The 25,584-nt window shown below is 42.6% G+C and overlaps 2 protein-coding genes across 2 annotated transcripts in view; both read right to left on the bottom strand.

The window, feature by feature from the left end:
* Positions 1–4,481, bottom strand: part of cul5 (cullin 5) — a 43,075-nt gene extending 38,594 nt beyond the window's left edge. The window contains exon 1 of the mRNA XM_003228499.4: positions 4,149–4,481. Within this exon, the coding sequence (XP_003228547.1) occupies positions 4,149–4,172 (24 nt within the window). The 5' untranslated portion in view covers positions 4,173–4,481. The remainder of the gene's footprint in view (positions 1–4,148) is intronic.
* Positions 4,482–10,824: 6,343 nt separating this feature from the next.
* rab39a (RAB39A, member RAS oncogene family) lies at positions 10,825–25,446 on the bottom strand. Its single transcript, XM_003228504.4, has 2 exons — positions 25,112–25,446; positions 10,825–14,395 (listed from the first exon to the last, which is right to left on the bottom strand). Exons 1-2 carry the CDS (start codon positions 25,444–25,446, stop codon positions 13,969–13,971), a joined length of 762 nt encoding a protein of 253 aa, XP_003228552.4. The 3' UTR covers positions 10,825–13,968.
* Positions 25,447–25,584: the final 138 nt, after the last annotated feature.

Raw genomic sequence — 25,584 nt, 5'->3', positions numbered from 1 at the left:
CTCCCATGACCAACAGAAAATACTGGAAGGATTTGGTGGGCACTGACTTTGAGTTTTGGAGTTGTAGTTCACCTACATCCAGAGAGCACTGTGGACTCAAATAATGATGGCTCTGGATCAATATGCCCAAATGTGAACACTGGTTAAATTTAGGGAAAACAAACCTTGACATTTAGGAGTTGTAGTTGCTGGAATTTATAGTTCACCTACAATCAAAGAGCCCCTTGAACCTCACCAATGACAGAATTGGGCCAAACTTCCCAATCTAATACAGTCATTTGCTGGATTAGATTGGACTAACAGGGACTGCAATGCAATACCGTCTAGAAGGCCATAGATTTCCCAACTCCATTATACAGACTGATAATCTGCATTAGTAATAGCTAGTACAGCAAAAACAAGAGGCTGACAGTTCCTGCAAATGTTATTTTGGGATGCAAGAGATCAATCATGTGGTCCTCCACATATTCTTGGACTGCAGATTCTAGCAGCCCAAGCCAAGACAGTCAATGATGTTGAATGCCAAGGACTATACTTCAACAACCTCTGGTGAGTCACATTATTCCCATAACTCCTTAACAATAGAAGCGGGAAAGCAGATTTGGATTCAACCAGGAAAAAGGTAAAGGAAAGTGCTGCAAGCAAATTAACTCCTTGTACTTACAAGGCAAACCCTCACAAAGAACATGAGACAGAAGAGAAACGGAACCATGGTGTGTAGGAGCAGGAGTTATCATTTTTTCCATAAGCGGTATTTCTCCTCTTACACTCCATTCAGAAAAAAGGGAGGATATTATCAGGAAAAGAATCTCCAGATAGGCTGAATGAACTTAGTAGTAAACATGACATATAAATTTTGTCAGGTGTGTTTGGTTTTTCCAGAAAATAGGACAAGATAATCTGAGTCTTACATTTTCAGGCACCCTTATCTGGAAATCTAAAACACTCCAAAAGATTAAATGTTTCGCATGGGTGGCTGAAATGGTGACACCTTTACTTTCTGGTGGTTCAATGTATCCAAACTTTGTTTCATGTACAAAATGATTAACAATATTGAATCAAATTATTTTCAGGCTAGTTTTATAAGGTGTATATGAAATATAAAGATACCTTGCTATGTCCATATAGACAAATACAGGCATTACAAAATCTGAAGGGGAAAACTGCATTCTCCAAAACTTCTAGTCCTAAGCATTTCAGATAAGGGATGTTCATTTCTCTGTCCATCCCGCAACAACAGCCAGACCTGTCAACATTCCTTGTACTCAACTCTTTGTATCATCTAAAACTCTAACTCAGCAGAAATTTTGAATGGGAAGGGCATGCAATCTGTTACAATAGAATCAGCAAGTAATCCTATTTGCACTTAAAAGAACTATCAAGTTTTATTTAGCATAAATTCAGCCCACAAAAATCCTATGACCAATAACAGCTGAATACTTTTCCCCAGCTTTTGATGCTTTGCTATCTGACACCTCGGTCTTCCAGTGCTTGAAAATGTCATATAAATTCCTTTAATCTGATGGGATGGCTTGAGCACATGTCCTAAGGCCTGCATAAATAGATAGCAGACCCCCTTTGAGCCATTTTTGAAGGCATTACTTTTGCCACTCTAAATAATGGGCCATTTGTGTTTTTGATAGCCAAAGTGCATCTACAAGTTAAATAACCTCTCCAAGTCAGGAGGGGCTTCCTATATGAACATTTGTAGTATCCCAAGTTTATTTCTTTTTAACTTCCATGGCTCAATGCTTCGACTCCTGGGAGTTGTAGATTTACAAGGTCTTTAGCCTTCTTTGCTGATGTCTCATCAAACTTTAAATCCTAGGATTCCATAGCACTGAACCATGGCAGCTAAAGTTCTGTAAATCTGCTACAGAATCCTGAGAGTTGTAGTTTAGTGAGGCATCAACAGTCTTTGGCAGATATGGCTAAATACCTTATAAAACTACATGATTATAAGAGTCATAGCAATTAAAAGAGTGTCTAACTACATTAATTTTGGAGTATAAATGCACCCTATTCTCTCCATATATACTACCTCTCCTATACACACACATAAGCACCCCAATTCCTACCTCATGTTGTAACTTCTTGCTTCCCCTTCCTTGCCTTTCCCCTACTTTATCCTATTTATGATTCGGGTGGCAAAAAATGTGCTTCCAGGTTAAAAAACTTGGCTTCCTTTTTTCAATCAATTCCATTTTCTGACAGTGCACTGATCCTTGATCTTCGAGGCACCCCAAGACTCTTCATTTGTTTTGATCTCAGCAGATCAGTCAAGCAGCGAAATGGTCAGTCAGGCAAATCTCTTGTCATAATAATAATAATAATAATAATAATTATTATTATTATTTATATCCCTCCCCATCTCTCACATACCGTATATATTTTAACTGCCCTGGCTCAATGCTATGGGATCCTGGGAGTTGTAGTTCAGTGAGGTGCCAGCATTCTTTGAGAAGGCTCAAGATCTAGCAAAACTCCCATGATTCTACAGCAATGAGTCATGGCAGCTTGTGGTGACAGACTGCATTCACTGGGCAGCCATGGGATCCTGGGAGCTGTAGTTTGGGCAAGGTAGCAGCACCCTTTGAGCAGAGAGAAGGCTCAAAATGTAGCCAAGCACTACAACTCCCTAGATTCTATAGCATTGAGCCAAGGCAGTTAAAGTGATGTCTAACTGCATCAATTTGGCAGCCTAAAAAGCCAATGGCATTTTGGCCTGCATAAATAGTAGTATAGCGTCTAGATCAGTAGTTCTCAACCTGTGGGCCCCCAGATGTTTTTGGCCTTCAACTCCCAGAAATCCTAACAGCTGCTAAACTGACTGGGATTTCTGGGAGTTGTAGGCCAAAAACATCTGGGAACCCAAGGTTGAGAACCACTGGTCTAGGTCATGCATGGGCAACCGTTTTTGCCTTGCAGCCGCAGTGCAAACCCAGCCAGAAGTGCCGAGCCAAGAGGGAGAGGGTGGGCAAACGCTGGGTGGAGAGGGCCAGGAAATGTCAGGGCACGGGTCGTCCTCAGGTTGTTCTCCCGGCATAAGGCCAGGACTGCTCAACCCATCCTTATGCTGGGAAAAAGGCAAGACATATAGCAACTGCCCCGGTCCTCGGGCTGTCCTCTTGGCATTATGCTAGGAGGACGAGACTGGTGGTGGCTCAGAGTGCTCCAGAGGGTTCTCATGTGTGTTCCTTGAGCTGTCCTCCTGGCATAGTACATTTAGCACTTTGCTAATCTACTATTACAACCTCACTGTTTTTAAAGTCTATGTTTTTAATAAGTGTGTTTTTATTCTTTTTGGTTAATGTGCAAATACTACAATTAGTGTATGTTATTGTTTATTGATGTATTGTATATTGTTATTGTTTTGTATTTGATATTTCTGTGAGCTGCCCCGAGTCCCCTTCGGGGGAGATGGTGGCGGGATACAAATAAACTTATTATTATAAGGATGGGGCCACCCGCACTGTCCTTATGCCGAGAGGAGGGTGGGACAAGCGGTGGCTGAGAGCACTCCAGAGGGCTCTCCGTTGCTGCGTGCCTTCCTCCCTCATCTTTTTGGCACAAGGGTGCGGTGGGCCACCGTCTCCTTATGCCAAGAGGACAAGGAAAATAAGGAGGGCCTAAGGTAAGCGCCCAAGGGGCTGCATTCAGTTTGCCCATGCCTGGTCTAGATCCAAGGAAGTCATGCTACCCCTCTATTCTGCCTCTGTCAGACAACACCTGGAATACTGTGTCCAATTCTGAAAGGGGAAAGGGAAGTGGCCTAGGGCGGTTAGAAATTGTGAGAATTGAAGTCCAAAACACCTGGAAGGAGGGCCAAAGTTGTCTATATATACCAGGTATGGGCAAACTTCGGCCCTTCCTCCAGGTGTTTTGGACTCCAACTCCCACAATTCCTAACAGCCTACCGGCTGTTAGGAATTGTGGGAGTTGGGAGTCCAAAACACCTGGAAGGAGGGCCGAAGTTTGCCCATGCCTGGTATATATGGACAGAGCCTCTCCACTTCCCTACTCGCTTTCCCCTTCTTGGCCTTCCTCTCCTTCTCCTGACGAGGGACCTCCTCCTCCTCTCTATAAAATAACCTCTCAACCCTTCTTCAGGCCCAGCCGGGGCAGCCGCCTCCTCCTCCTCCTCTCACCTTTAAGAGATTAGACGTCGCCATGTTGCCCCCCTCCACAGCACACAAGGGAGGGGGGCCCGCGCATGCGCACAAGAAGGAGCCTGACGAGGCTGCGATTTCGGCGGTGGCAGCTTCTTCCCTCCCTTCCTCTGCCTCGTTTACATGCTTCGCCGCTCGCTCAGGGGACTGGCACTGACTCCCGCTTCCTCCTTTCGCCTCAGCGCCTCATGGCCCCGCTCACTGAGGAGGAGACTCCGCAAAAGCGCCGTCGTCGTCTCGCAGCGGCCCGGCTCCGCGAGAGCCCACATGATGCGGCGCCTCAGAGCCGGATGCCCCCGCCGCACCGAGGGAAGGGGAGGGAGAGCGAGCGAGAGCCGTGAAAGGCTTCCCACCACAGCGACCCCTTGCGGCCGGAGGTCGTCCTGACACGCTTTTGTTTTTGGCTTCCTGGCAGAATTCTGCTCTCTCTCACCCCGCCCTCCCCGCCGATGACGTCATCACTTGCAGTCCCTCCTGATTTTAGAATCTAAGCAGGGACGGCCTTGTTTGGTACTTGGATGAGAGGCCGCCAATACGTTCCAGGCGATGTTAAAGGGTGGGCCAAAAGTCACAAGGGGGTTTCAGTATTTAATCATAATTGTACATGCATATCTACACTTTTTAAACTTTTTTGTATGTTCTTATTGCATTGTTAGCTGCTCTGAGTCTTAACTCAAATAAATAAAACTCAAATAAATATGTACATGTATATACATGTACAGTAGAGTCTCACTTATCCAACATAAACGGGCCGGCAGAACGTTAGATAAGCAAATATGTTGGATAATAAGGAGGGATTAAGGAAAAGCTTTATTAAACATCAAATTAGGTTATGATTTTACAAATTAAGCACCAAAACATCATTTTATACAACAAATTTGACAGAAAAAGTAGTTCAATACGCAGTAATGCTATGTAGTAATTACTGTATTTACAAATTTAGCACCAAAATATCATGATGTATTGAAAACATTGACTACAAAAATGCATTGGATAATCCAGAACGTTGGATAAGTGAGATTCTACTGTACATGTACATGCATATATGTATAATTATGTCTATTAGACATATTTATGTCTAATGTGCCTAATGTGTTTAAACACATGTACGTATACACACATTTATGTATAATATAAACACAAATATATACAATGTATAATGTTTATATGTATATACACATACGTATACGCATATATGTATGTGTATATGTAAACACAAATATATACACATATGTGTAATGTTTATATGTATGTACACGTACACACAAATGCATATATGTATATGCACACACACATATACACATGTATAATGTGTATATGTATATACATTTACACATAGATATATGTGTATAATGTGTATATGTGTGTATATATACACGCACATAAATATACGCACATAAATGCGTATACGCACATTTATACGCACATAAATGTGTATATGTATATACATGTACACACATATACATATGTACATACATATTTATGTATAATGTGTATGTATATACATGTAAACACAAATATGTACACATATGTATAATGTATATATGTATTAACACGTACACACATATACTCATATTTATTAGGTGTATATATACACAAGTACACACATGTACATGCACATATGTATAATATGTACATGTATATATATGTGTGTGTATATAAGTACATTGCACACATACACATATAATTATATAATTATAGCCCGAGGCTGTGGCGCAGACGGGAGAGCAATGAATCACTGACCAGGAGGTCATAAGTTCGAGGCCCGCTCGGAGCTATGTTTGTTGTTTGTCTTTGTCCTATGTTAAAAAGGCATTGAATGTTTGCCTGATGTGTGTAATGTGATCCGCCCTGAGTCCCCTTCGGGGTGAGAAGGGCGGAATATAAATGTTGTAAATAAATAAATAAATATGTGAATGTACATGTACACACATATACATTTTGTTGGTTATTCATTCAGTGGCTTCCGACTCTTACGTGACTTCATGGACCAGTCCACGCCAGAGTTCCCTGTTGGCCGTCGACACCCCCAGTTCCTTCAAGGTCAAGCCAGTCACTTCAAGGATACCGTCCATCCATCTTGCCCTTGGTCAGCCTCTCTTCCTTTTAACCTTCCACTTCCCCAGCATCATTCTCTTCTCCAAGCTTTTCTGTCTTCTCATCATGTGGCCAAAATACTTCATCTTTGCCTCCAATATCCTTCCCTCCAATGAGCAGCCGGGCATTATTTCCTGGAGGATGGACTGGTTGGATCTTCTTGCAGTTCAAGACACTCTCAGGATTTTCCTGCAGAACCACAGTTCAAAAGCGTCTATCTTCCTTCGCTCACATCAATACCATTGCTTTTACTATGCAGACCTTCATTGCCAGTGTGATGTCTCTACTCTTCACTATTTTATCGAGATTGGCCATTGCTCTCTTCCCAAGAAGGAAACGTCTTCTGATTTCCTGGCTGCAGTCTGCATCTGCTGTCATCTTTGTGCCTAGAAATACAAAGTCTGTCACTGCCTCCATGTTTTCTCCCTCTATTTGCCAGTTATCAATCACTCTGGTTGCCAAAATCTTGGGTTTTTTATATTTAACTGCAACCCACTTATTTATGTATTATGTGTATATGTATATACACGTACACACATATATCCTCTGAAGATGCCAGCCACAAATGCAGGTAAAACGTCAGGAGAAAATGCTGCAAAACATGGCCATACAGCCCGGAAACTACACATCACCCAGTGATTATGGCTGTGAAAGCCTTCGATAATACAGATATATCATATGTATATTATTAAATATTGAAACTCCTTTGTGCCTTTTGGCCCACTCTATTATACACTATAATAATACACACATTATGATGCTATGGTGTTGGATGCAATTTACAAGATTTGTTTTTTTACATGTAATGTACTGTATGTGATGCTATAGTAGTGTAACCTAAAAAACAAAACAATAAAGGAGTTATTAAATATTGAAAACTATTTGTGACTTTTGACCATCTTATCTATTTCCAAGGAAGGAACTGGCAAAAAATCAACTCTGTGAGTGTATCTACACCATAGAATTATTGCAGTTTGCCACGACTTTAGCTGCCATGACTCAGTGCTATGGAGTCATGGGAGATGTAATTTGGTGAGGCACCAGCACTATTTGGCAGAGTAAGCTAGAGACCTTGTAGAACTGCAACTCCCACGGTTCCAAGGCATTAAGCCATTACAGTAAGACTATATTAATTTTACAATGCAGGTGCATCTTATATATTTTGTGCCTAAAATAATCCTATGACATTCATAAGTTCTCCATATGTCAAGAAGTGACATGAAGGGGCCCGAGTGATCTAGATCTAGAAGACTACAAAGTCTAATTATGAGCACTCTTTCTGCTTGTATTTCATAGCATCGAGCCAGGGCAGTTAAAATGGAGTCAAACTGTGTTAATCCCACAGTGTGGATGAATCTGGGCTGGGCTGTAGAACAGCTGGTAAATCACCAGGAGTAATAAGATCTGCCAATGAAAAGGTGACCAGTTTGAAGCCCGGTCGGGGTGAGGACCTGACTGTCAAGCCCTGCTAACTGTTTACCTAAGCAGTTCGAAAACAGCTGAGCTGTAAGTAGAGAAATTAGGTACTGCTAATTTAGCGGGGGAGATATTTTACGACACCATAAAATGCCGGTGACCGGTGACCGAAAGGAAGTCTTAATGGCTCTTCGTCATAGAGAATGGAGCAGCAGCACCCCCGTGGTTGAATCCGAGCACAACCTCCAAGGCACCAAAGCTGGACTTCAAAACACAACATACCTCCTTTCTGTCTATTTTGTTCTATATAGCGTCTAGATCCAGGGAAGTCATGCTCCCCCTCTATTCTGCCTTGGTCAGACCACACCTGGAATACTGTCCAATTTTGGGCACCGCAGTTGAAGGGAGATGTTGACAAGCTGGAAAGCGTCCAGAGGAGGGCGACTAAAATGATTAAGGGTCTGGAGAACAAGCCCTATGAGGAGCGGCTTAAAGAGCTGGGCATGTTTAGCCTGCAGAAGAGAAAGCTGAGAGGAGACATGATAGCCATGTACAAATACGTGAGGGGAGTCATAGGGAGGAGGGAGAAAGATTGTTTTCTGCGGCCCTGCAGACTAGGACGCGGAACAATGGCTTCAAACTACAGGAAAGGAGATTCCACCTGAACATCAGGAAGAACTTCCTCACAGTGAGAGCTGTTCGACAGTGGAACTCTCTCCCCCGGGCCGTGGTGGAGGCTCCTTCTTTGGAGGCTTTTAAGCAGAGGCTGGATGGCCATCTGTCGGGGGTGCTTTGAATGCGATTTCCTGCTTCTTAGCAGGGGGTCGTGATGACCGTCACCCCGGCTTTCAAATTGATTTGAGAGCGCAGCGGAGAGTTCCGCAGATCGCTCACCAAAGGAACGGAACGGGACCGCAGCAGACTATTATTAAAAGATCTTTTTCTCTTTCACTTTCCCCTTCCCTGAACTATGTAACAAATCCCCCAATAAAAGTAGCATTTATTTTAACAATAACACTCTCTATCTGGTTATTTTGTATCTTTCTCTGACTCCTTCCTTTGCATGCAATTTCTCTCTCTCTCCCGTCCCTTTAACTCCGGCTGAGGTTTCTCCGCCATAGATTAATATGGCGGACGATACAAATTGGCTCATATCTCTATCAAAATTACCCCTAGAACGCTCCTCTTTTAGTCCTAACCCTTTCTAAGGCTCCTGACTCGAAGACAACCAGCGGAACCGGAATCGGTCCAGTTTTCGGCACCTCAACAGCTGACTGTCAAACGGGACCGACTGCTCTTTTTCAAGCCAGGCTGCCCTCCTCCAGCCTTATCCCGGACTTTCCTCTCCCCGTGACTCGCGGAATGGTTTTAAGAGATCCCTAGCCCCTTTCTGTGAACTGGGAATGGGGGGATCGCTCTCCCGCCAGGGAGACATAGATCTCCAAGTACCCTCACCCTCTCTGCGGCTGCCAGGGGGTGCCCGGACGGGTGCCCTCCTTGTTTCATTCATACTTTCATGATTTTATGAAGGAGAAGAACACTCTTCCCCAGACCTACCCCTGGACTTATGAAATCCTATACTTCCAAAGACTGCAACCCACATGTGCCTCTTCCCCATGCCATCTCTACGAATTCCTCCCATCACAGATGAACTCTTTTCCCTCATGTATCCATGAATTTGCATATTCTATGTACCTGGACACCCTCATGACCCACTGTTGTATGAATTTCTAATCGTTGGGCTAACTTCATGAATTGTGAAATCATGCTGCTTGAACTCCACTCCTATGACTTTCCATATTGGGTTCCCCAGATGTTGTAAACCTCATTTTTATCAAATGTTTTCAATTGTTTATATCATCCATGATTCCCCTTTATGCAATGTAACCCCCCCCCTCTATGGATTCTCCCTTTCCTCCTTGAAATCTACCTATCTGCCTATATGTATTTATACTCTTTGGGATCCCCGGAAAATATGTGTTTTTCCCAGCTGGGTTTATGTTCCAACTTTACTTTAATTTTCATCCTATCCCATATAATTGTCAAATCATGAAATCAAATGGGAAATATTATGACCCCAACATGAACCCTAGCCCTTATGACCCAGACCTCCCTTCCCAAAAACAAAAGGATAATCTGCCACAGTTTAATCCAATCTCATTCCGATCGCATGGACAATATAGGGCTTGAGTCACCAAATTCCTAAAGGTGATTCGACCCCAAGGTAAACATTGTCATATCCCAGGCCAGGACGCCTCAGGAAGGCACCCTGTGGGGCCCGTCAATGACGGCTCATCACCACCCTTCTTTACTTCCCCCTGTCACCCCAAGGCATATCTAAAAACCTGTGAATGTGACAGGACCCCGGACATCCTTGATGGGTGCCATTAATTCCTTTAGAAATCGGCCGGGCCAGGATTAATCTGATATTTCCTGTCCGGTCACTTCATTGTTTCAATAGCTCCCGCCTCCTCCTCTCTGATTGGCCCGAGTGGGGACAAAAAAGCGGCTCCCCATTGGGCCAGCAGAGCGAGGCGGGAAACGAAAGCCCGCCTCGTTCAACCTCCCAGCCTATCCACGATCAGATGGGCGGGGGAGCGGGGCGGGAAATTCAAAGGGCTGTCAGACCGAAACATTGTATAAATATGGCTTTATTTTGAATGTATGTTACGCTAGTAGATTGAATGATCGCTACTAGTGTCCGTTCAGCTGAATCGCTCAATAAAGACTCCTTGGCGGATTTTCCTTCAACTTTGGCGGACCTTCTTCATTTCGGCTCCAGGTGATATTGCGGCTCATTTTCTCCTATTGGCTCCGCCAGGGTCCGTTCTCTCAAGGACCGGATCGGCTCTCTCCTTAAGGGGCCCGATCCTCTGAAACGCGGTCGACAACAGTCGGACTGGATGGCCCATGAGGTCTCTTCCAACTCTACTATTCTATGATTCTATGATTCTGTTCTGTCTATCCAAATCAGCATTTAATGTTTGCCGTGTATGTGTACTGTGATCTGCCCTGACTCCCCTTGGAGGGATAGGACAGAATATAAATAAAGTGTTGTTGTTGTTATTATTATTTGTCTTGATTCAATTCAGCAAATATTCACTTCTCAGGCTAAACAAATCAGACCAGGGACTTGTCAGAATAGAGTACATATTACGTAGTTTTATTTTAATCTTTTTTGAAAATGTAAAGACCAGAAAGCATGTAAATAATAAAAATGGTAACAAGAGAATTATAGAAAATATCTTGCTGCTTGGTAGCACCTTTGTTGCCGATATAGATAATATGCAACTCTTTGTAACAATGAATGGATTGTGTTGGAAGTGAAAGGCACATGCCAAAAAATACGGGTGCAGTGTCTACATACTGGAGAGATGCCCTAGCTATGTGAAAATAGTATACTAGTTTGCAAAAGAAAATGGCAGATTAAGCACACACACACACACATAGCAAAACTACCAGATAGGAGATGGTGAATTTACAGGACTTAGGCGGCATTTGAGTTTGGGGTGGTGTCTAAAGGTGGCTTCCCCAATCTGGTTTTCTTCAAATGTTCTGAGCTAAAGCTGTCATCATCCTCAGCCAAACTTGCCAAAGAAGACTGACATAGAGTGCAGTGATGTTTAACTGATGCAGTTAAACATCACTTTAACTGCCATGGCTCAATGTTCATGGGATTTGTAGTTTGGTGAAACACCAGCCTCATTCAGTGGGCAGAGAAAGCTAAAGACTTTATGTAAAACTACAGCTTCTATGTGTTTTTGTCTGTGTCAGGAGCGACTTGGGAAACTGCAAGTTGCTTCTGGTGTGAGAGAATTGGCTGTCTGAAAGGACGTTGCCCAGGCGAAGCCCAGATGTTTTAGCATCCTGTGGGAGGCTTCTCTCATGTCTCTGCATGGGAAGCTGGAGCTGACAGACGGGAGCTCACCCCGCTCCCTGGATTCGAACTGCCAACCTTTCAGTCAGCAGTCCTGCCATTGGGGGCACCTGTACAGCTTCAATAGCATTAAGCCATGGTAGTTAAAGTTGTACCAAACGGCATCAGTTCTACAGTGTAGAGGTACACTTAAAGAAACCAGAACTTAGACACCCTGTAAGTTTGTCAACCACATCCACGGGCCATATTGTGATATATAGCAATGGGTCATTGGCAGAGCTTGGAAAGTTATTTTTTAAAAGTAGCACCTCACTCATTGGCCCACTTGATACCATAAATCATAGTTCGTATTGTAGCCCTAGATACCAAAACTGCTAAGCATAACTTGTTAGCACTTATTTCATTGTATGAGGTAGTCCAGAGGACAAGTTTCTACCTTAAACTGGAATATAAGAAGCCCATGTTACTGAGGGAGTGGGAAAAAGTCTTACTTTCATACTACCTTTCCTCACAGTTTATAAACTTTCAGATAACACTCATACTATGTCTCAACCTTCCTCAATCTGATGGGAGTATAGTCCAAACCATCCTGAAGGCAACAATTTGCAGAAGGCTGATAGATGATGTGGAGCACTGCTTCTTAAACTTACGAGGTCTCCCTCAACTCAATGTTAGGGTCATGAAACATGTGGCAACAGTAAAAGGTTTCTGAATGCCACTCATTTACACAAATCTGTTTGCTACAACATGCAGTATTTACAGTGAACTCTGCAAAAAATGCTTCAGCTGTACTCCACAAAAAGGAAAATCAGCCTGCTTAGCAAGCCTTGCAAATGCTGATTTATTATCAGTAAATATTTAATCTTATACCTATTTTATATACCTATATATTGTGAATCACGTAAAAATTTCCCAGGCAGTGGAAAAAGTTTAAGTAGCTCTGCTGTGGAAAAATTGGTTCTAGTTGCCGTGAAAAGCAAAGTTCTTAATTCAATGGAATACAAATACAGCACAATGTAATGTAATACAGTAGACTCTCAGTTAACCAGCGCCCTGCTGGATACATGTAGTTTCTAGCAACTTGAGCATTACTATTAAAAATAGCCCTAACTAATACTATACCCTATAATGTATCATACAATCTGTATTGATTTAATATTAATATTGAACTACGGTAATTAAAAGCAAATGAAGACAAATTTAACTGAATGTCATACAGTTTTAGGGTGTTAGAACAGCAGGTTAAACTACCTTCTGCAATAAATCATGTTAACAAGGAGGTTGACAGTTCGAAACCTGGGTCAGAGTAAGGTCCTGACCTTTAGCCCAGCTTGCTCCTACCTAGCGGTTCAAAAGCAAAATGTGAGTAGATAAACAGAGACTGCTCAAAAGCGGGGAAGTATTTTAAAGGAGAAAGTTTACAAACAAAGCTCTTCGGCAGGATGATGGAGCGACAGCACCCCCTGTGGCCGGATTCGAGCACAAGTCTCTAGGATGCCGAAGATGGGAAAGCCTATATACCTCTATTTGTGTATAATTGTTTGTCTTGTCAAGTGTTTAAAACGGCATTAAATGTTTGCCACATGGTATGTTCTGTGATCTGCCCTGAGTCTCCTTCGGGGTGAGAGAGGCGGAATATAAATACTGTAAATAAATAAATATTATAAAAACAGCTTTGCAGTACGCAGTTTTAGTTATTTTTTTGCTGGTTGCTTGAAAGTTTCAGATACTTGAGTTCCGGTTAGTTGAGAATCTACTGTCTTATGAAATACAACATAACATTTAACATTTTTGTGAGGTTGTGTGGACCACTATGATCTCAAGCAGAGTTGATGGTTCTATCTCTGTGTATGTAAGACGGTAGAAGTGAGAATTTTACTGAAAATTTCAGGAAAAAAACCCAATATTCGCAGAACTGCATGTTTTTTGCTGCATGCAATTTTGATAATTTGCACATCATTTTCATGCACAGAGGTGGTGAGCATGCCACATTATGCACAACATTCACAATTTAAGCATTCCAAAAAGTTATCAGCAAAGAAGACTGAAAAAAACCTGAATCAGCCTTTACAAAACTCTTGGTATGTTCACTTAGGAAAAAAGTCACAAAACATGAGAAACAAAGAATGCAGACTTTGCTTTTGAACCTGCACCTCCCTTGTCTTTATCTGTCCTTGACCCAATCCATGTTTTGAACTGAAAGCTTGTTTTGCTTTTTAAACAAGGACTGAGAATCTCCAAATCCTTATATGAGCCACACTTAAACATCTCAGGAGCTATGGCAAGCTCAGAAGCCATACATTCTTGATCCATGATCAAATGCATCTTCACAAGTGATCTTTTAGATGCACAGACCACATCCTCCAAACACTTGATACATACTATATGGTACTTTGGCATGCACGCAGTTTAGCAGGTACATTGGTCTCCAAGCAAATCGGCTTCCTCTGAGGAATGCACAATGTTGGGAACAAAGCCACTTTTCACCCCTTCCCACCCATCCCGCACTGAAATCTCTCCTTTCTTCACGAGTTCGTAGATGTCTCTTGTGAGGATCATAAAAGACTCTTCGACGTTGATGGCATCTTTGGCAGATGTTTCGATGTATCTCATGCCGCAGTTGGACGCCAGCTCTTCTGCTTCCTCTCTTGACACTTGACGTTCTGTCTCCAGGTCGCATTTGTGTCCCACCAAGATGAACACAATCTGGAAGGGCTCCGCGTGCATTTTGCCTTCATCCAGCCAGTCGTACACATGTTCAAAAGAAGACCGATTTGTGATGTCAAACACCAGCAAGCCTCCCACTGAATTGCGGTAATAGGAGCGTGTGATTGACCTGCCACAGCAAATGAGAGAGACAAGAGAAATTCAAATGAGGTATATTTCATTAAAACAAAACAACTCCATAGCAGAATCTTTCTGACAATGCAATGGTCTTGGAACAACATGAAATCATTTTCCTTTTGTTGATAATGGTTTCAATTGTGCAATTCAGTTTAGCTCAGAGCTTCCCAAATGTATTTGGCCTATGCTCCTTTCCGGGGGGGAAAAACAAACCAGTGCCTCCCTGGATATCTATCTTCTTGAAGCAAACGAACAGAAAGATGCGGTGACAAATTTGCATTACTTTATGTATCTATATTTGTACCTACAGATATATTTGTATCTGCACTATAGTAAAGAAAGATGTTGTTGTAAAGTTTTTTGTAATCATTGTGTTTTAGAACATTACCGTAATAATAACTTTAATAATAATAATAATAATAATAATAATAATAATAATAATAATAATAATAATAATCACAGTTGTGGAAAAGAAAAAGGGTTGGATCATTGATGTTGCCATCCCAGGTGACAGTCGCATTGATGAAAAACAACAGGAAAAACTCAGCTGCTATCAGGACATCAAGATTGAACTTCAAAGACTCTGGCAGAAACCAGTATAGGTGGTCCCGGTGGTGATTGGCACATTGGGTGCCGTGCCAAAAGATCTCAGCCAGCATTTGGAAACAATAGACATTGACAAAATTACGATCTGCCAACTGCAAAAGGGATCTGCACGCATCATCCGAAAATACATCACACAGTCCTAGACAATTGGGAAGTGTTCGACTTGTGATTTTGTGAAACGAAATCCAGCATATCTATCTTTTTTGCTGTGTCATACAATAACAACAACAACAACAACAACAACTTTATTCTTCTACCCCACTACCATCTTGCAAACGGGACTCAGGGCGGCTTATATATGGGACAAAATGCCCATAGACATAAATGCAAACAATCCATCAAAGCAAAAAACATGGTTAAAATAAAACATAGTTAAAAATAACAAAACAGTTAAAAACACAAATTCAATAAAACATAATATAAAACAGCAGCGGAATCAATACTCAGTGAAACCAGTTGCCGTAATACAATGGGCGTGATCAGTATGTACAAGGGCTGGGTATGGGTTAGTACAAGCAGCATAGATAGGTATTGGATGTCAAGAGAGCAGCATATTCCTGTGGAACCTAGGGACTGGGCATTTGTGACTAGGGATTAGGCATTGTCAAAAGTAAACTGAAACAACCAATTTTCAGGTTCCTACGAAAGATTTCATGAGTTTCATTAGTATTTTATGTCTTTCCTCTTTGGTAGGTATGTAATAATAATAATAATAATAATAATAATAATAATAATAATAATAATAATACGATCATGTTAAAAAACAAAGTATGGGTTGTCGATGTAGCAATCCCAGGTGACAGCAGGATTGAAGAGAAACAAGCTGGAAAAGCTGGCACGATATGAGGATTTAAAGATCAAATTGCAAAGACTCTGGCACAAGCCAGTCAAGGTGGTCCCAGTGGTGATCGGCACACTGGGTGCAGTGCCTAAAGACCTAGGCCTGCACTTAAACACAATCGGCGCTGACAAAATTACCACCTGCCCGCTGCAGAAGGCCACCTTACTGGGATCTGCATGCATTATTCGCTGATACATCACACAGTCCTAGACACTTGGGAAGTGTCAACAGCCAGCAGAGTGTCTTCTGTGGACTCATCTTGTTGTGTTTCAAATAATAATAATAATAGTAATAATAACTTTATTCTTTTATTCTGCCACCATCCCCCCGAAGGGACTCAAGGCAGCTTACATACGGCACAAAGTGCCAAAAACTGAACATGAAATAAAACACAATTTAAAGCTACAGTAAAATAAATATGTAGGCAAACAACTTAAAATTCAATTAAAACAGCGCTCATCAACCTTTTTTTTCATGTCAGGAGTGACTTGAGAAACTGCTGGTGGCTTCTGGAGTGAGAAAATTGGCCGTCAGCACGGACGTTGCCCAGGGGAAGCCCAGTTGTTTTACCATCCTTGTGGGAGGCTTCTCTCATGTCCCCACATGGAGCTGGAGCTGATAGAGGGAGCTCATCCATGCTCTCCTGGGTTGGATTCGAACCGGCAACCTTCAGGTCAGCAACCCAACCTTCAAGTCAGCAGTCTGCCAGCACAAGTGTTTAACTTTAATCCATTGCTCCACCAGGGGCTCCATTCATCAACCCATGGCGGTAAGTTACTGTAAATGTGGCCAGGCTGTAAACAATTGGACAGGGAATGGGATAAGTGCAAAGATATAACCATGGGAGGAGGGCATGGGATGATGTGCAAAGCTCCATCACAATTGCATAGATCAGCTAGGAAGTAGGCATTCCCAAATGCTTTTTCGAACAGCAAAGTCTTCAAATCCCTAAAGATGGAGGCCAGTGTTGGGGCTTGCTTAATCTCCCTAATATATGTATTTAATATTAAATTGTCAAATATTAAGCTTAGGCCTCTTCTACACAGTTGTATAAACTCCACATTGAACTGGATTATATGGCAAGGTGGACTCAGATAATCCAGTTCAAAGCAGATATTGTGGATTATCTGCCTTGATATTCTGAGTTATATGGCTGTGTGGAAGGGCCCTAAATATCCTTATATACACATATCCCTGCTGATGGAGGCTGGACGTCCCAATAATACACAACATGCTCATCTGCCAACATTTGCATATTAAGACATGGTAGCGGGATTGATTGGTTATAATTTCTATTTTGTGATAGTTATTTGGAAAATAATTTACCACTATGACTTTATGTTACACAACAGATGAAACATTTATGAACATCTCTTCAAAATTCTCTTCTGTTCTTTCATTATGTTTCTATTGCCCTGATTTCTATTCAATGCCCCGCAATTGCACCCAAGGCTACTACCGGCCCCCAAGAGGCAATGTTGCCCACTTTGGGAAGCACTGGTTTAACTTACCTTTCATTAAGGTTACACACAAGTTAAAAGAGCATCATTCTTGTGTGAACTGCAATGTATAGATAGCCTTGGGTGCATCCAGGGCTGTAGCCAGAAAATTTTTTGGGAGGGGTTTTGAATATTTGGGGGGGGGGGGTTGAACCCCTAGCACCCCCTCCCCCGGCTACAGACCTGTCAATATCTGCTTGAGATAGTGCCTGGAGGGACTCTTAATGTTTTGCATCTCATAGACTTAGCATGGGGATTTGGTTAACCAGTTAAAATTCATCAATAAACCAGGGTTTTTTTAACCTGAAAAATTTTGGGGGTGGTTTGAATCCCTAACCCCCCCCCCCCAATCTCACTACAGGCCTGGTTGCATCTACATGTTTGACAGCATTTTAATTGCCATGGTATGGATTCATGGGAGTTGTAATTTTATGAGGTCTTTAACCTTCCCGGTCAAAGAGTGATGGTGCCTCACCAAACTACAACCCCAAGGATTCCACAGCATTGAACCATGGTAGTTAAAGTTGTGTCAAATTCTATGGTGTAGAATAGATGCACCCTTTCTTTTCTCCATTGATTTTACAAATATGCTGCAGTTTGGTTTCAGCCTCCTGATTTGCAGTGAAAGCAATACCACAGCAAAAAAACACAAACAAGATTGCAAGTCTGTTTCTACATCAACTGCATTTTTAAACAAAATCATTATTTAAATTCCATCTGTCACTGAAATGACTTTTAACACAGTGTACCGTTGATCACTACACACATGTACATGAACTCCAAACTGAAGTGTTTATGTAAGGATGGGTTTATCTCACTCAGGACAGATTGTAGGCCAAACCAGGCCAAAAACAGAATAGAATAGAATGCAGTTTTATGGCTCCTCAAAGGCTATCTATTCTGGCTCCCATGTAGGAATACAAAACTAAAGCACTCTTGAGAGATTGCCCTCCAACCTCCATTTAAAGCAGTGGCTTTCAACCTGTGGGTTGCAGCCCAGCAGTGGACCGCAAAAACAAAAGTCCGGTCCACGAACCTCCTTCCTCTTTACTGATTTTATTTCCACTCCTTTCTGCAGAGCTGACCATTGCATTGGATAGACCACATCAGCTCTAGATTATTAAATGTGGTTTTCTGTGGGCGAGCAGATGGTGACTACTGGATGGCATATGTTCTGTTTCAGAAACTAGAGCTGATGCGGTCTATCCAATAAAGTTTTCTGAATCAGCACCCCAAATAACCGAACTGAATCTAACGTTGACCAAAAACTGATTCATAACCCTTTTGGTATGAATGTTGGAGAATGGGCCCTGGTCAAAGTGGATCCTGGTCAAAAAAAGGTTGGAAACCACTAATTTAAAGACATCCAAAGAAGAAGAACCCACCACCCTCTGAAGTAGTGTATTCCACTGATATACAATGGCATAGTTAAATGATGTCCCTTATATAAAATGGCCAGATCAATATTTGCTTTTGGGATTTAAAAATATATATATTAAAGTTACAGATAATTGAATCCATGCATACAGAATCTCTGGATATTTTCTTTCAGTGAGACATTTTATCAAGTAAAATATATCAAATACTAGCAAGAAAAAGCAAAAACAAAATTGACTTATCTATATATATAAAAGAGTGATGGCATCAGGGCAGCGGACAAAACAACAAAACTACAGGCCTCCCAACATCAAAATTTGACAGCACAACCCATCATCCACGGCTCTAGGTTGATGCAACAAAAAGAAAAGAAAAATAAAGTCCTAATTAGAGAGAGAGGAGTAATTGTTTTTATCCAATTGCTGCCAGTTACAAGGCTAAGTTCCGCCCACTTGGTCTCCTAGCAACCTACTCAGCCCAGGGGACAGGCAGTTAGACATCACTTAGGCCTCTTCCACACTGCCTATAAAATACAGATTATCAAATTTGAACTGGATTATATGGCAGTGTAGACTCCAGGCCCTTCCACACAGCTATATTACCCATTTATAATCTTATATTATCTGCTTTGAACTGCATTATCTTGACTCCACACTGCCATATAATCCACTTCAGTGTGCATTTTATACAGCTGTGTAGAAGGGGCTTCATATAATCCAGTTCTAAGCAGATAATACAAGATTATAAATATACAGTAGAGTCTCACTTATCCAACATAAACAGCCCAGCACCTTTACCCTTTACCTTAACTACCACCAATTCCTCAATACTTTATTTCCCATACCACCATACTTTTCCACAGCAACGTGTGGCTGGGCACAGCTAGTAATTCTTCTAGCAGGCTCTCTCTGATGGGTAGCCAGCATGAGCATTCCGCTGTGGTACTTTATGTGAGAGTAAATGCCATAGTCTGAAGAAATATGTTTCAGAAAGTTCCTTTTTTGTTTCAGACTACTAGTTCCAGTCCTGTTTGGGGTAATTCTGGGTGTATCTACATTGAAGAATTAATGTACTTTGACATCACTTTCACTGCCATAGCTCAATGCTGTGGAATCATGAGAGTGAACTATAGTTTTCCAATGCCTTTGCCTTCTCTGGCTAGAGTGCTGATGCCTCACCACAGGCAGATTGTGGCATAGAGGTGGTTTTGTCACTTTCTTCCTTTGAAATATGAGAGATCGCCAACAAATTCCAGGTGTTGCAGGCTATAATTCAAAGGAGGAAACTGGCAAAACCCATCATTGTTCCCTGCCTAAGAAACTACCATGAAGTTCACGGGGTCACCATAAGGCAACAGGTGACTTGAAAGGATATATATACAGTAGAGTTCCATTTATCTGACATAAAGGGACGGGCCAAATGTCGGATAACCTGATTTGTTGGATAATAGGGAGGCCGGGGGCTTGACGATGGAGGAGGCTGGGGGCGTGGCGAGGAAAACGTCCCTTCCCTCGCCAAACCCCTGGCCTCCTCCGTTGCTGCAAGGGAGGAGACCCTGGGCTCACCAAAGTCCCGGCCTCCTTCCTTGAGGCAAGGGAGGAGGCCGGGGGCTCAACGAAGAGAGAAGGAGCATTTTCCACACCAAAGCCCGGGCCTCCTCCCTTGCTGCAAGGGGAAGCTGGGGTCTTGGCAAGGAGGCAGCAAGGCTTCAAGCCTGGTGCTTGGCAGGGAGGGAGGTGATTTTTCCCTCCTGGAAAGCACCCGGCTGCCTAACAACGCGCAGGAGGCCTCTCCAAGCGCCTGGTGCTTGCTGGGAGGGAAAAGTCTGTGCTGGTCGAGTCTCATCCCACCCGGCAAGCTGCTATGCATTGCTGCCTAGAAGAGCAGCAATGTGGAGCAGGCCTCTCCAAGCGCCAGGCACCCGTGGGGAGGGGCAAGCATCCGGCGCCTCAGATAAAAAGTGGTGTCAGATAAGCGGAAGTCGGATAACTGGATAACTGTATATACATATAAACCCCACAATGGATTCAGCACCTTGGATAATTTAAGTCCAGATCAAAATCCAGAATGGATCCATTGCCTCAGTATGAGAACCACCGCCCGATATTCATTGGGGGTACCTCATGCAGGGAGGTAAACACAGTACAACTTCTTGCACTGCGTGACTGTTTGGCCTCACTGTTTACAATGCTGTACATTCATCTGCATTTGATAAATTGGATTATAAATCATAAAAATATTCAAACTCAGACCCACCATTAGGAAATAGTACATTCAGTCAATCACTGCCCTACCATTAGGCAAAATGAGTCAACTGCCTCAGGCAGCAGCTTTTGGGTGTCGTGGAAGAAATGGCAGGACATTATTACTTGATGTATGCCGATTGTTCCTTTTGCTGCCTCCTTCTCCTCCACCCTGATTTTCTGTTTCAGATGGCAAAATAATGTGGTTGGCTTGACATACTGTGTCCCTTGGCTTTAGCATGGAGAAGCTCCATCTCCTGCTTTGGCTCAAGGAGCAGAATGCCAAGCTAGACCTGTCAATAAGAGATCTCCTTGTTTTTAAGGTATAAGTTAGGTATCCATTATCCAAAATGCTTGGGAGCAGGAGTATTTTGGATTTTATTTTTCAGATTTAGGAATACCTGCACTTACATTTATGTACACAATGAGATATGTTGAGGATAGGATGCAAGTCTAAACACTAAATTTATTTATGTTTTATGTATGTCTTATACACCTAGTCTAAAAATGACTGTAATTTAATATTTTTAAATAATTTTGTTGCATAAAATAAAGTTTGTGCCAACTGACTCATCAGAAAGCTAAGGTGTCACTATCTCAACCATCTATATGAATAATGTTATGCATTGGAGGATTTAAGTATTCCAGGTAAAGGATATTCAACCCATATCGTAAAACAATGCTTGTTTGTTGGAGAACTTACCTATGCTAAAGATAAGGGATTCTGGGAGTTGTCATCCAAAAAGGCCTGGCTATCTGAACATAGCTACCCACAAGTGAAATTAGCCAGAGAACCATTCTTGTGTCCAAGAAAGGCCTTAGTGCCCTCAAACACTTTTAAAGGCAGGTCTTTGTTGATTTCGGATATTCTTTCCCATATAATGCTAGGCTTTTTTTCTCAACCCGGGCCCGGGCTGTGGCGCAAGCTGGTGAGCAGCCAGCTGAGACCAATCACTCTGACCAAGAGGTCATGAGTTTGAGGCCAGCTTGGAGCCTGCATTTGTCTTGTCTTTGTTCTATGTCAAGGCATTGAATGTTTGCCTATATGTGTAATGTGATCCGCCCTGAGTCCCCTTTGGGGTGAGAAGGGCGGAATATAAATGCTGTAAATAAATAAATAAATAAAACCTATGAAGCGGTTTGTTAGAGACGAAGGAAGCTTTGTTTCAAAGAGTTTTCAGGATTACTAACTGCAGCTACACCTTCAAAGGGTTAGAACAGGTATGGGCAAACTTCACCCCCCCCCCCAATGTATTTTGGACTTCAACTCCCACAATCCCTAACAGCGGTCAGACCACACCTGGAATACTGTGTCCAATTCTGGGCACCACAATTGAAGGGAGATGTTGACAAGCTGGAAGGTGTCTAGAGGAGGGTGACTAAAATGATCAAGGATCTGGAGAACAAGCCCTATGAGGAGCAGCTTGAAGAGCTGGGCATGGTTAGCCTGCAGAAGAGAAGGCTGAGAGGAGACATGATGAGGACCATGTATAAATATGTGAGGGGAAGTCATAGGGAGGAGGGAGCATGCCTTTTTCTGCTGCCCTGGAGATTAGAACACAGAACAATGACTTGGCAGTGGTTCTCAATCTGGGGTCCCCAGATGTTTTTGGCCTTCAGCTCCCAGAAATCCTAACAGCTGATGGTTCCTACAGGTCTTTGAGAAAGATTAGTTCAGTTGTTTAACATGCTGACCCAACTCTGCTCTGCATACTATTCACCCCCTGGCCCAATGATACGCTGATGTACAAGTCTTTATCTATCTCTTATAATTGACTTTGTCTATCTCGCAGCCCTGATTACTAGTATTTGACTCCTTGATGGAATATATTATTTGGAACTGTAACTGTGTCCATTTTAATTGAATGGTTTTTACTGTTGTCTTATGATGTTGTTTTATCATGTTTGTTATGTTCTTGCTGCTGTATGATGTTTTGACTATTGACTGTTTTTACATACAGTCCTGAGTCCTCTCGAGGAGATGGAGAAGTATATAAATAAAGGTTGTTTATTATTATTATTGTACTTATGTTCACTATTGTATTATTTTTGTTGTTGTATGGTTTTAAGTTGTAGTATGGTTCCAGGTTGCATTATTATTATTATTATTATTATTATTATTATTATTATTATTATATTTATGTTCACTATTGTATTATGTTTTGTATGGTTTTTTTCAACATGTTTTTTATTGTAAATTGTGTTACGTAAAATTATACAAACATTCAGAACATTTTCCATTGGTAACACATGTTTACATTCTTCTTCCTTTTTCTCCCTCCCTCCCCTCCTCAGGAGCAGTTTACAAATTTTCTATATTTATTACAATTGTTCAATTATGAGGATAATCTTGTTTAATTTCTTATATTTGTCTTTCCCCTTTATTCTGTAAATGAAGTTTTTCCATTTTGCCTCCCATGTCTTTCTGATTTGGCCTTTTCTATAGTAACTTTTCCTTTTGTTTATGTAGTCTTGGAGGAGGTAGTCTGCTAAATATTTATAACAAGTTTTAATGTCCCATTTCTTTTAGTCCTTCCAGCCTAGGGCGACTGAGGCTTTAATTGCATCTAACATATAATTTATTAATCGTTTCCATTTTTTAGTTCCCCCTTCACCTTCAATTTTCTGGAGGAAAACTTGTCTCTTGTTCCAATCTATTTTGTTGTTGTATGGTTTTAAGTTGTTGTATGGTTCCTTGCTATGTTGGAAACAGCCCTGAGCCCCTTGAAGAGGTAGCGCAGTATATAAATAAAGTTTTATTACTATATTATTATTGAAGGCCAAAAACATCTGGGGACCCCAGGTTGAGAATCACTGAACTACAGGGAAGGAGATTCCACCTGAATATTAGGAAGAACTTCCTAACTGTGAGAGCTGTTCAGCAATGGAACTCTCTGCTGGGAGTGTAGTGGAGGCTCCTTCTTTAGAGCAGAGGCTGGATGGCCATCTGTTGGGGGTGTTTTGAATGCAATTTTCCTGCTTCTTGGCAGGGGGTTGGACTGGATGGCCCATGAGGTCTCTTCCATCTCTAAGATTCTATGATTGTTAAGAAGTTATTAGATATCAATATGATTTAACATTATTACAAAAATATTTTAGCAATGACAAATATTTACATATCACTTTTTCAAAGTGCTGAAAATACTTTTTTTTCCAGAAAAAAGTACACCATTATATTATTTTATTTGACTGACAGTAGGCTTGTGCTAAAATACTATCGTTTACCAAAGCTACCAGGTAGATTAATCTTGTGTGAGATTTGCTTCTGTTTAGTCAAAAGTTAGGCCAGTGCTTTACGCATGATGGTAAATGAGCTGTATGAAACATAGAATCAGGGTGGCCCTGAAAGCTTGACATTGCCTTCAGCAGTAAAAGTCCTGAATTCAAGTCTCCCAGAAGCCTGGGGTTCAAGAAGTTACCCTGGTTAATTATCTTTCATTCAGTCTCAGTTCCTGACTTGCAAAATGGGGATAATGGGAACTTTCCTGGGTGAGATTCCAGAGCAAAGGGATAATGAATGTGACGTACAACATTCTCCCCCAGTGAGGTCTCTTCCAATTCTACGATTCTATGTGGAAGTTGAAGTCAGAGATTTGAATTCAGGACTTTTACTGCTGAAGGCAATGTCAAGCTTTCAGGGCCATCCTGATTCTATCATTCTATTCTATGATAGAATCAGGATGGCCCTGAAAGCTTGACATTGCCTTCAGCAGTAAAAGTCCTGAATTCAAATCTCCCAGAAGCCTGGGGTTCAAGAAGTTGCCCTGATTAATCAACTTTCATTCAGTCTCAGTTCCTGACTTGCAAAATGGGGATAATGGGAACTTTCCTGGGTGAGATTCCAGAGCAAAGGAAGAATGAATGTGACGTACAACATTCTCCCCCAGTGAGAGGGGATTCAATCCAATTCTACGAATCTATGTGGGAGTTGAAGTCCAAAACACCTGGAGGGCCAAAGTTTGCCCATGCCTGGGTTAGAATCATAGAAACGTACAGCTGGAAGAGTCCACAAGGGCCACCCAACGCCCTGGAAAGGTGCACTCTGCACATGCTCAGGAGCGCCCTGGCAGGACTCCACCCAGGGAGAGGAAAAAGAGGGCTGATGGAAACAAGGCTCGCCTAAGATTCAGTTGCGTGTCTACCTGAACCTCTCCTGCCCGGCGGTGTCCCAGAGCTGGAGCTTGATCCTCTTGCCGGGCTCGATCTCGAGGAGGCGGGAGAAGAAGTCCACGCCGACGGTGGGCTCGGCGTGGCGGGGGCCCGGGAAGCGGCCCTCGGTGAAGCGGTGCAGGAGGCAGGACTTGCCCACCGTGGAGTCGCCCAGCACGATCAGGCGGAACTGGAAGCTCCAGATGGCCGTCTCCAGCGCCCCCTCCCCCGAGGCCCTCGAGGCCTCCCCCCCGGACTCCCACTCGTGCACGGGGCGCCTCCGGGGGCGGTGGCGGCAGCGGGCCCCGATGGCCCCGATCCCGGGCATGGCCGCGCCGAGGAGGGAGAGAGGGAGCGAGGGAAGGAAAGAAGGATGGGCAGGGCAGATCCGGGGGCCAGGTGTCCCCTCCTCCTCCGAGAATCCGCCCCGTGGAAGCTCAGGCGTCTCCCCTTTGTTCCCTCGGAG

Source organism: Anolis carolinensis, chromosome 3 (genome assembly GCF_035594765.1).
Source record: "Anolis carolinensis isolate JA03-04 chromosome 3, rAnoCar3.1.pri, whole genome shotgun sequence".
NCBI classification, from domain to species: Eukaryota; Metazoa; Chordata; class Lepidosauria; order Squamata; family Dactyloidae; genus Anolis; species Anolis carolinensis.
The sequence above is the reverse complement of the archived record's forward strand: the minus strand, read 5'-3'. Positions and strand labels throughout refer to the sequence as shown.

Bases quoted from the DNA above. Each gene is read 5' to 3' on its own strand.
- rab39a (XM_003228504.4), bottom strand. From the start codon at position 25,446: ATGCCCGGGATCGGGGCCATCGGGGCCCGCTGCCGCCACCGCCCCCGG. The intron at 14,396-25,111 runs GTAGACACGCAA...TTGCTGTGGCAG, and splicing joins GCCGGGCAGGAGAGGTTCAG to GTCAATCACACGCTCCTATT.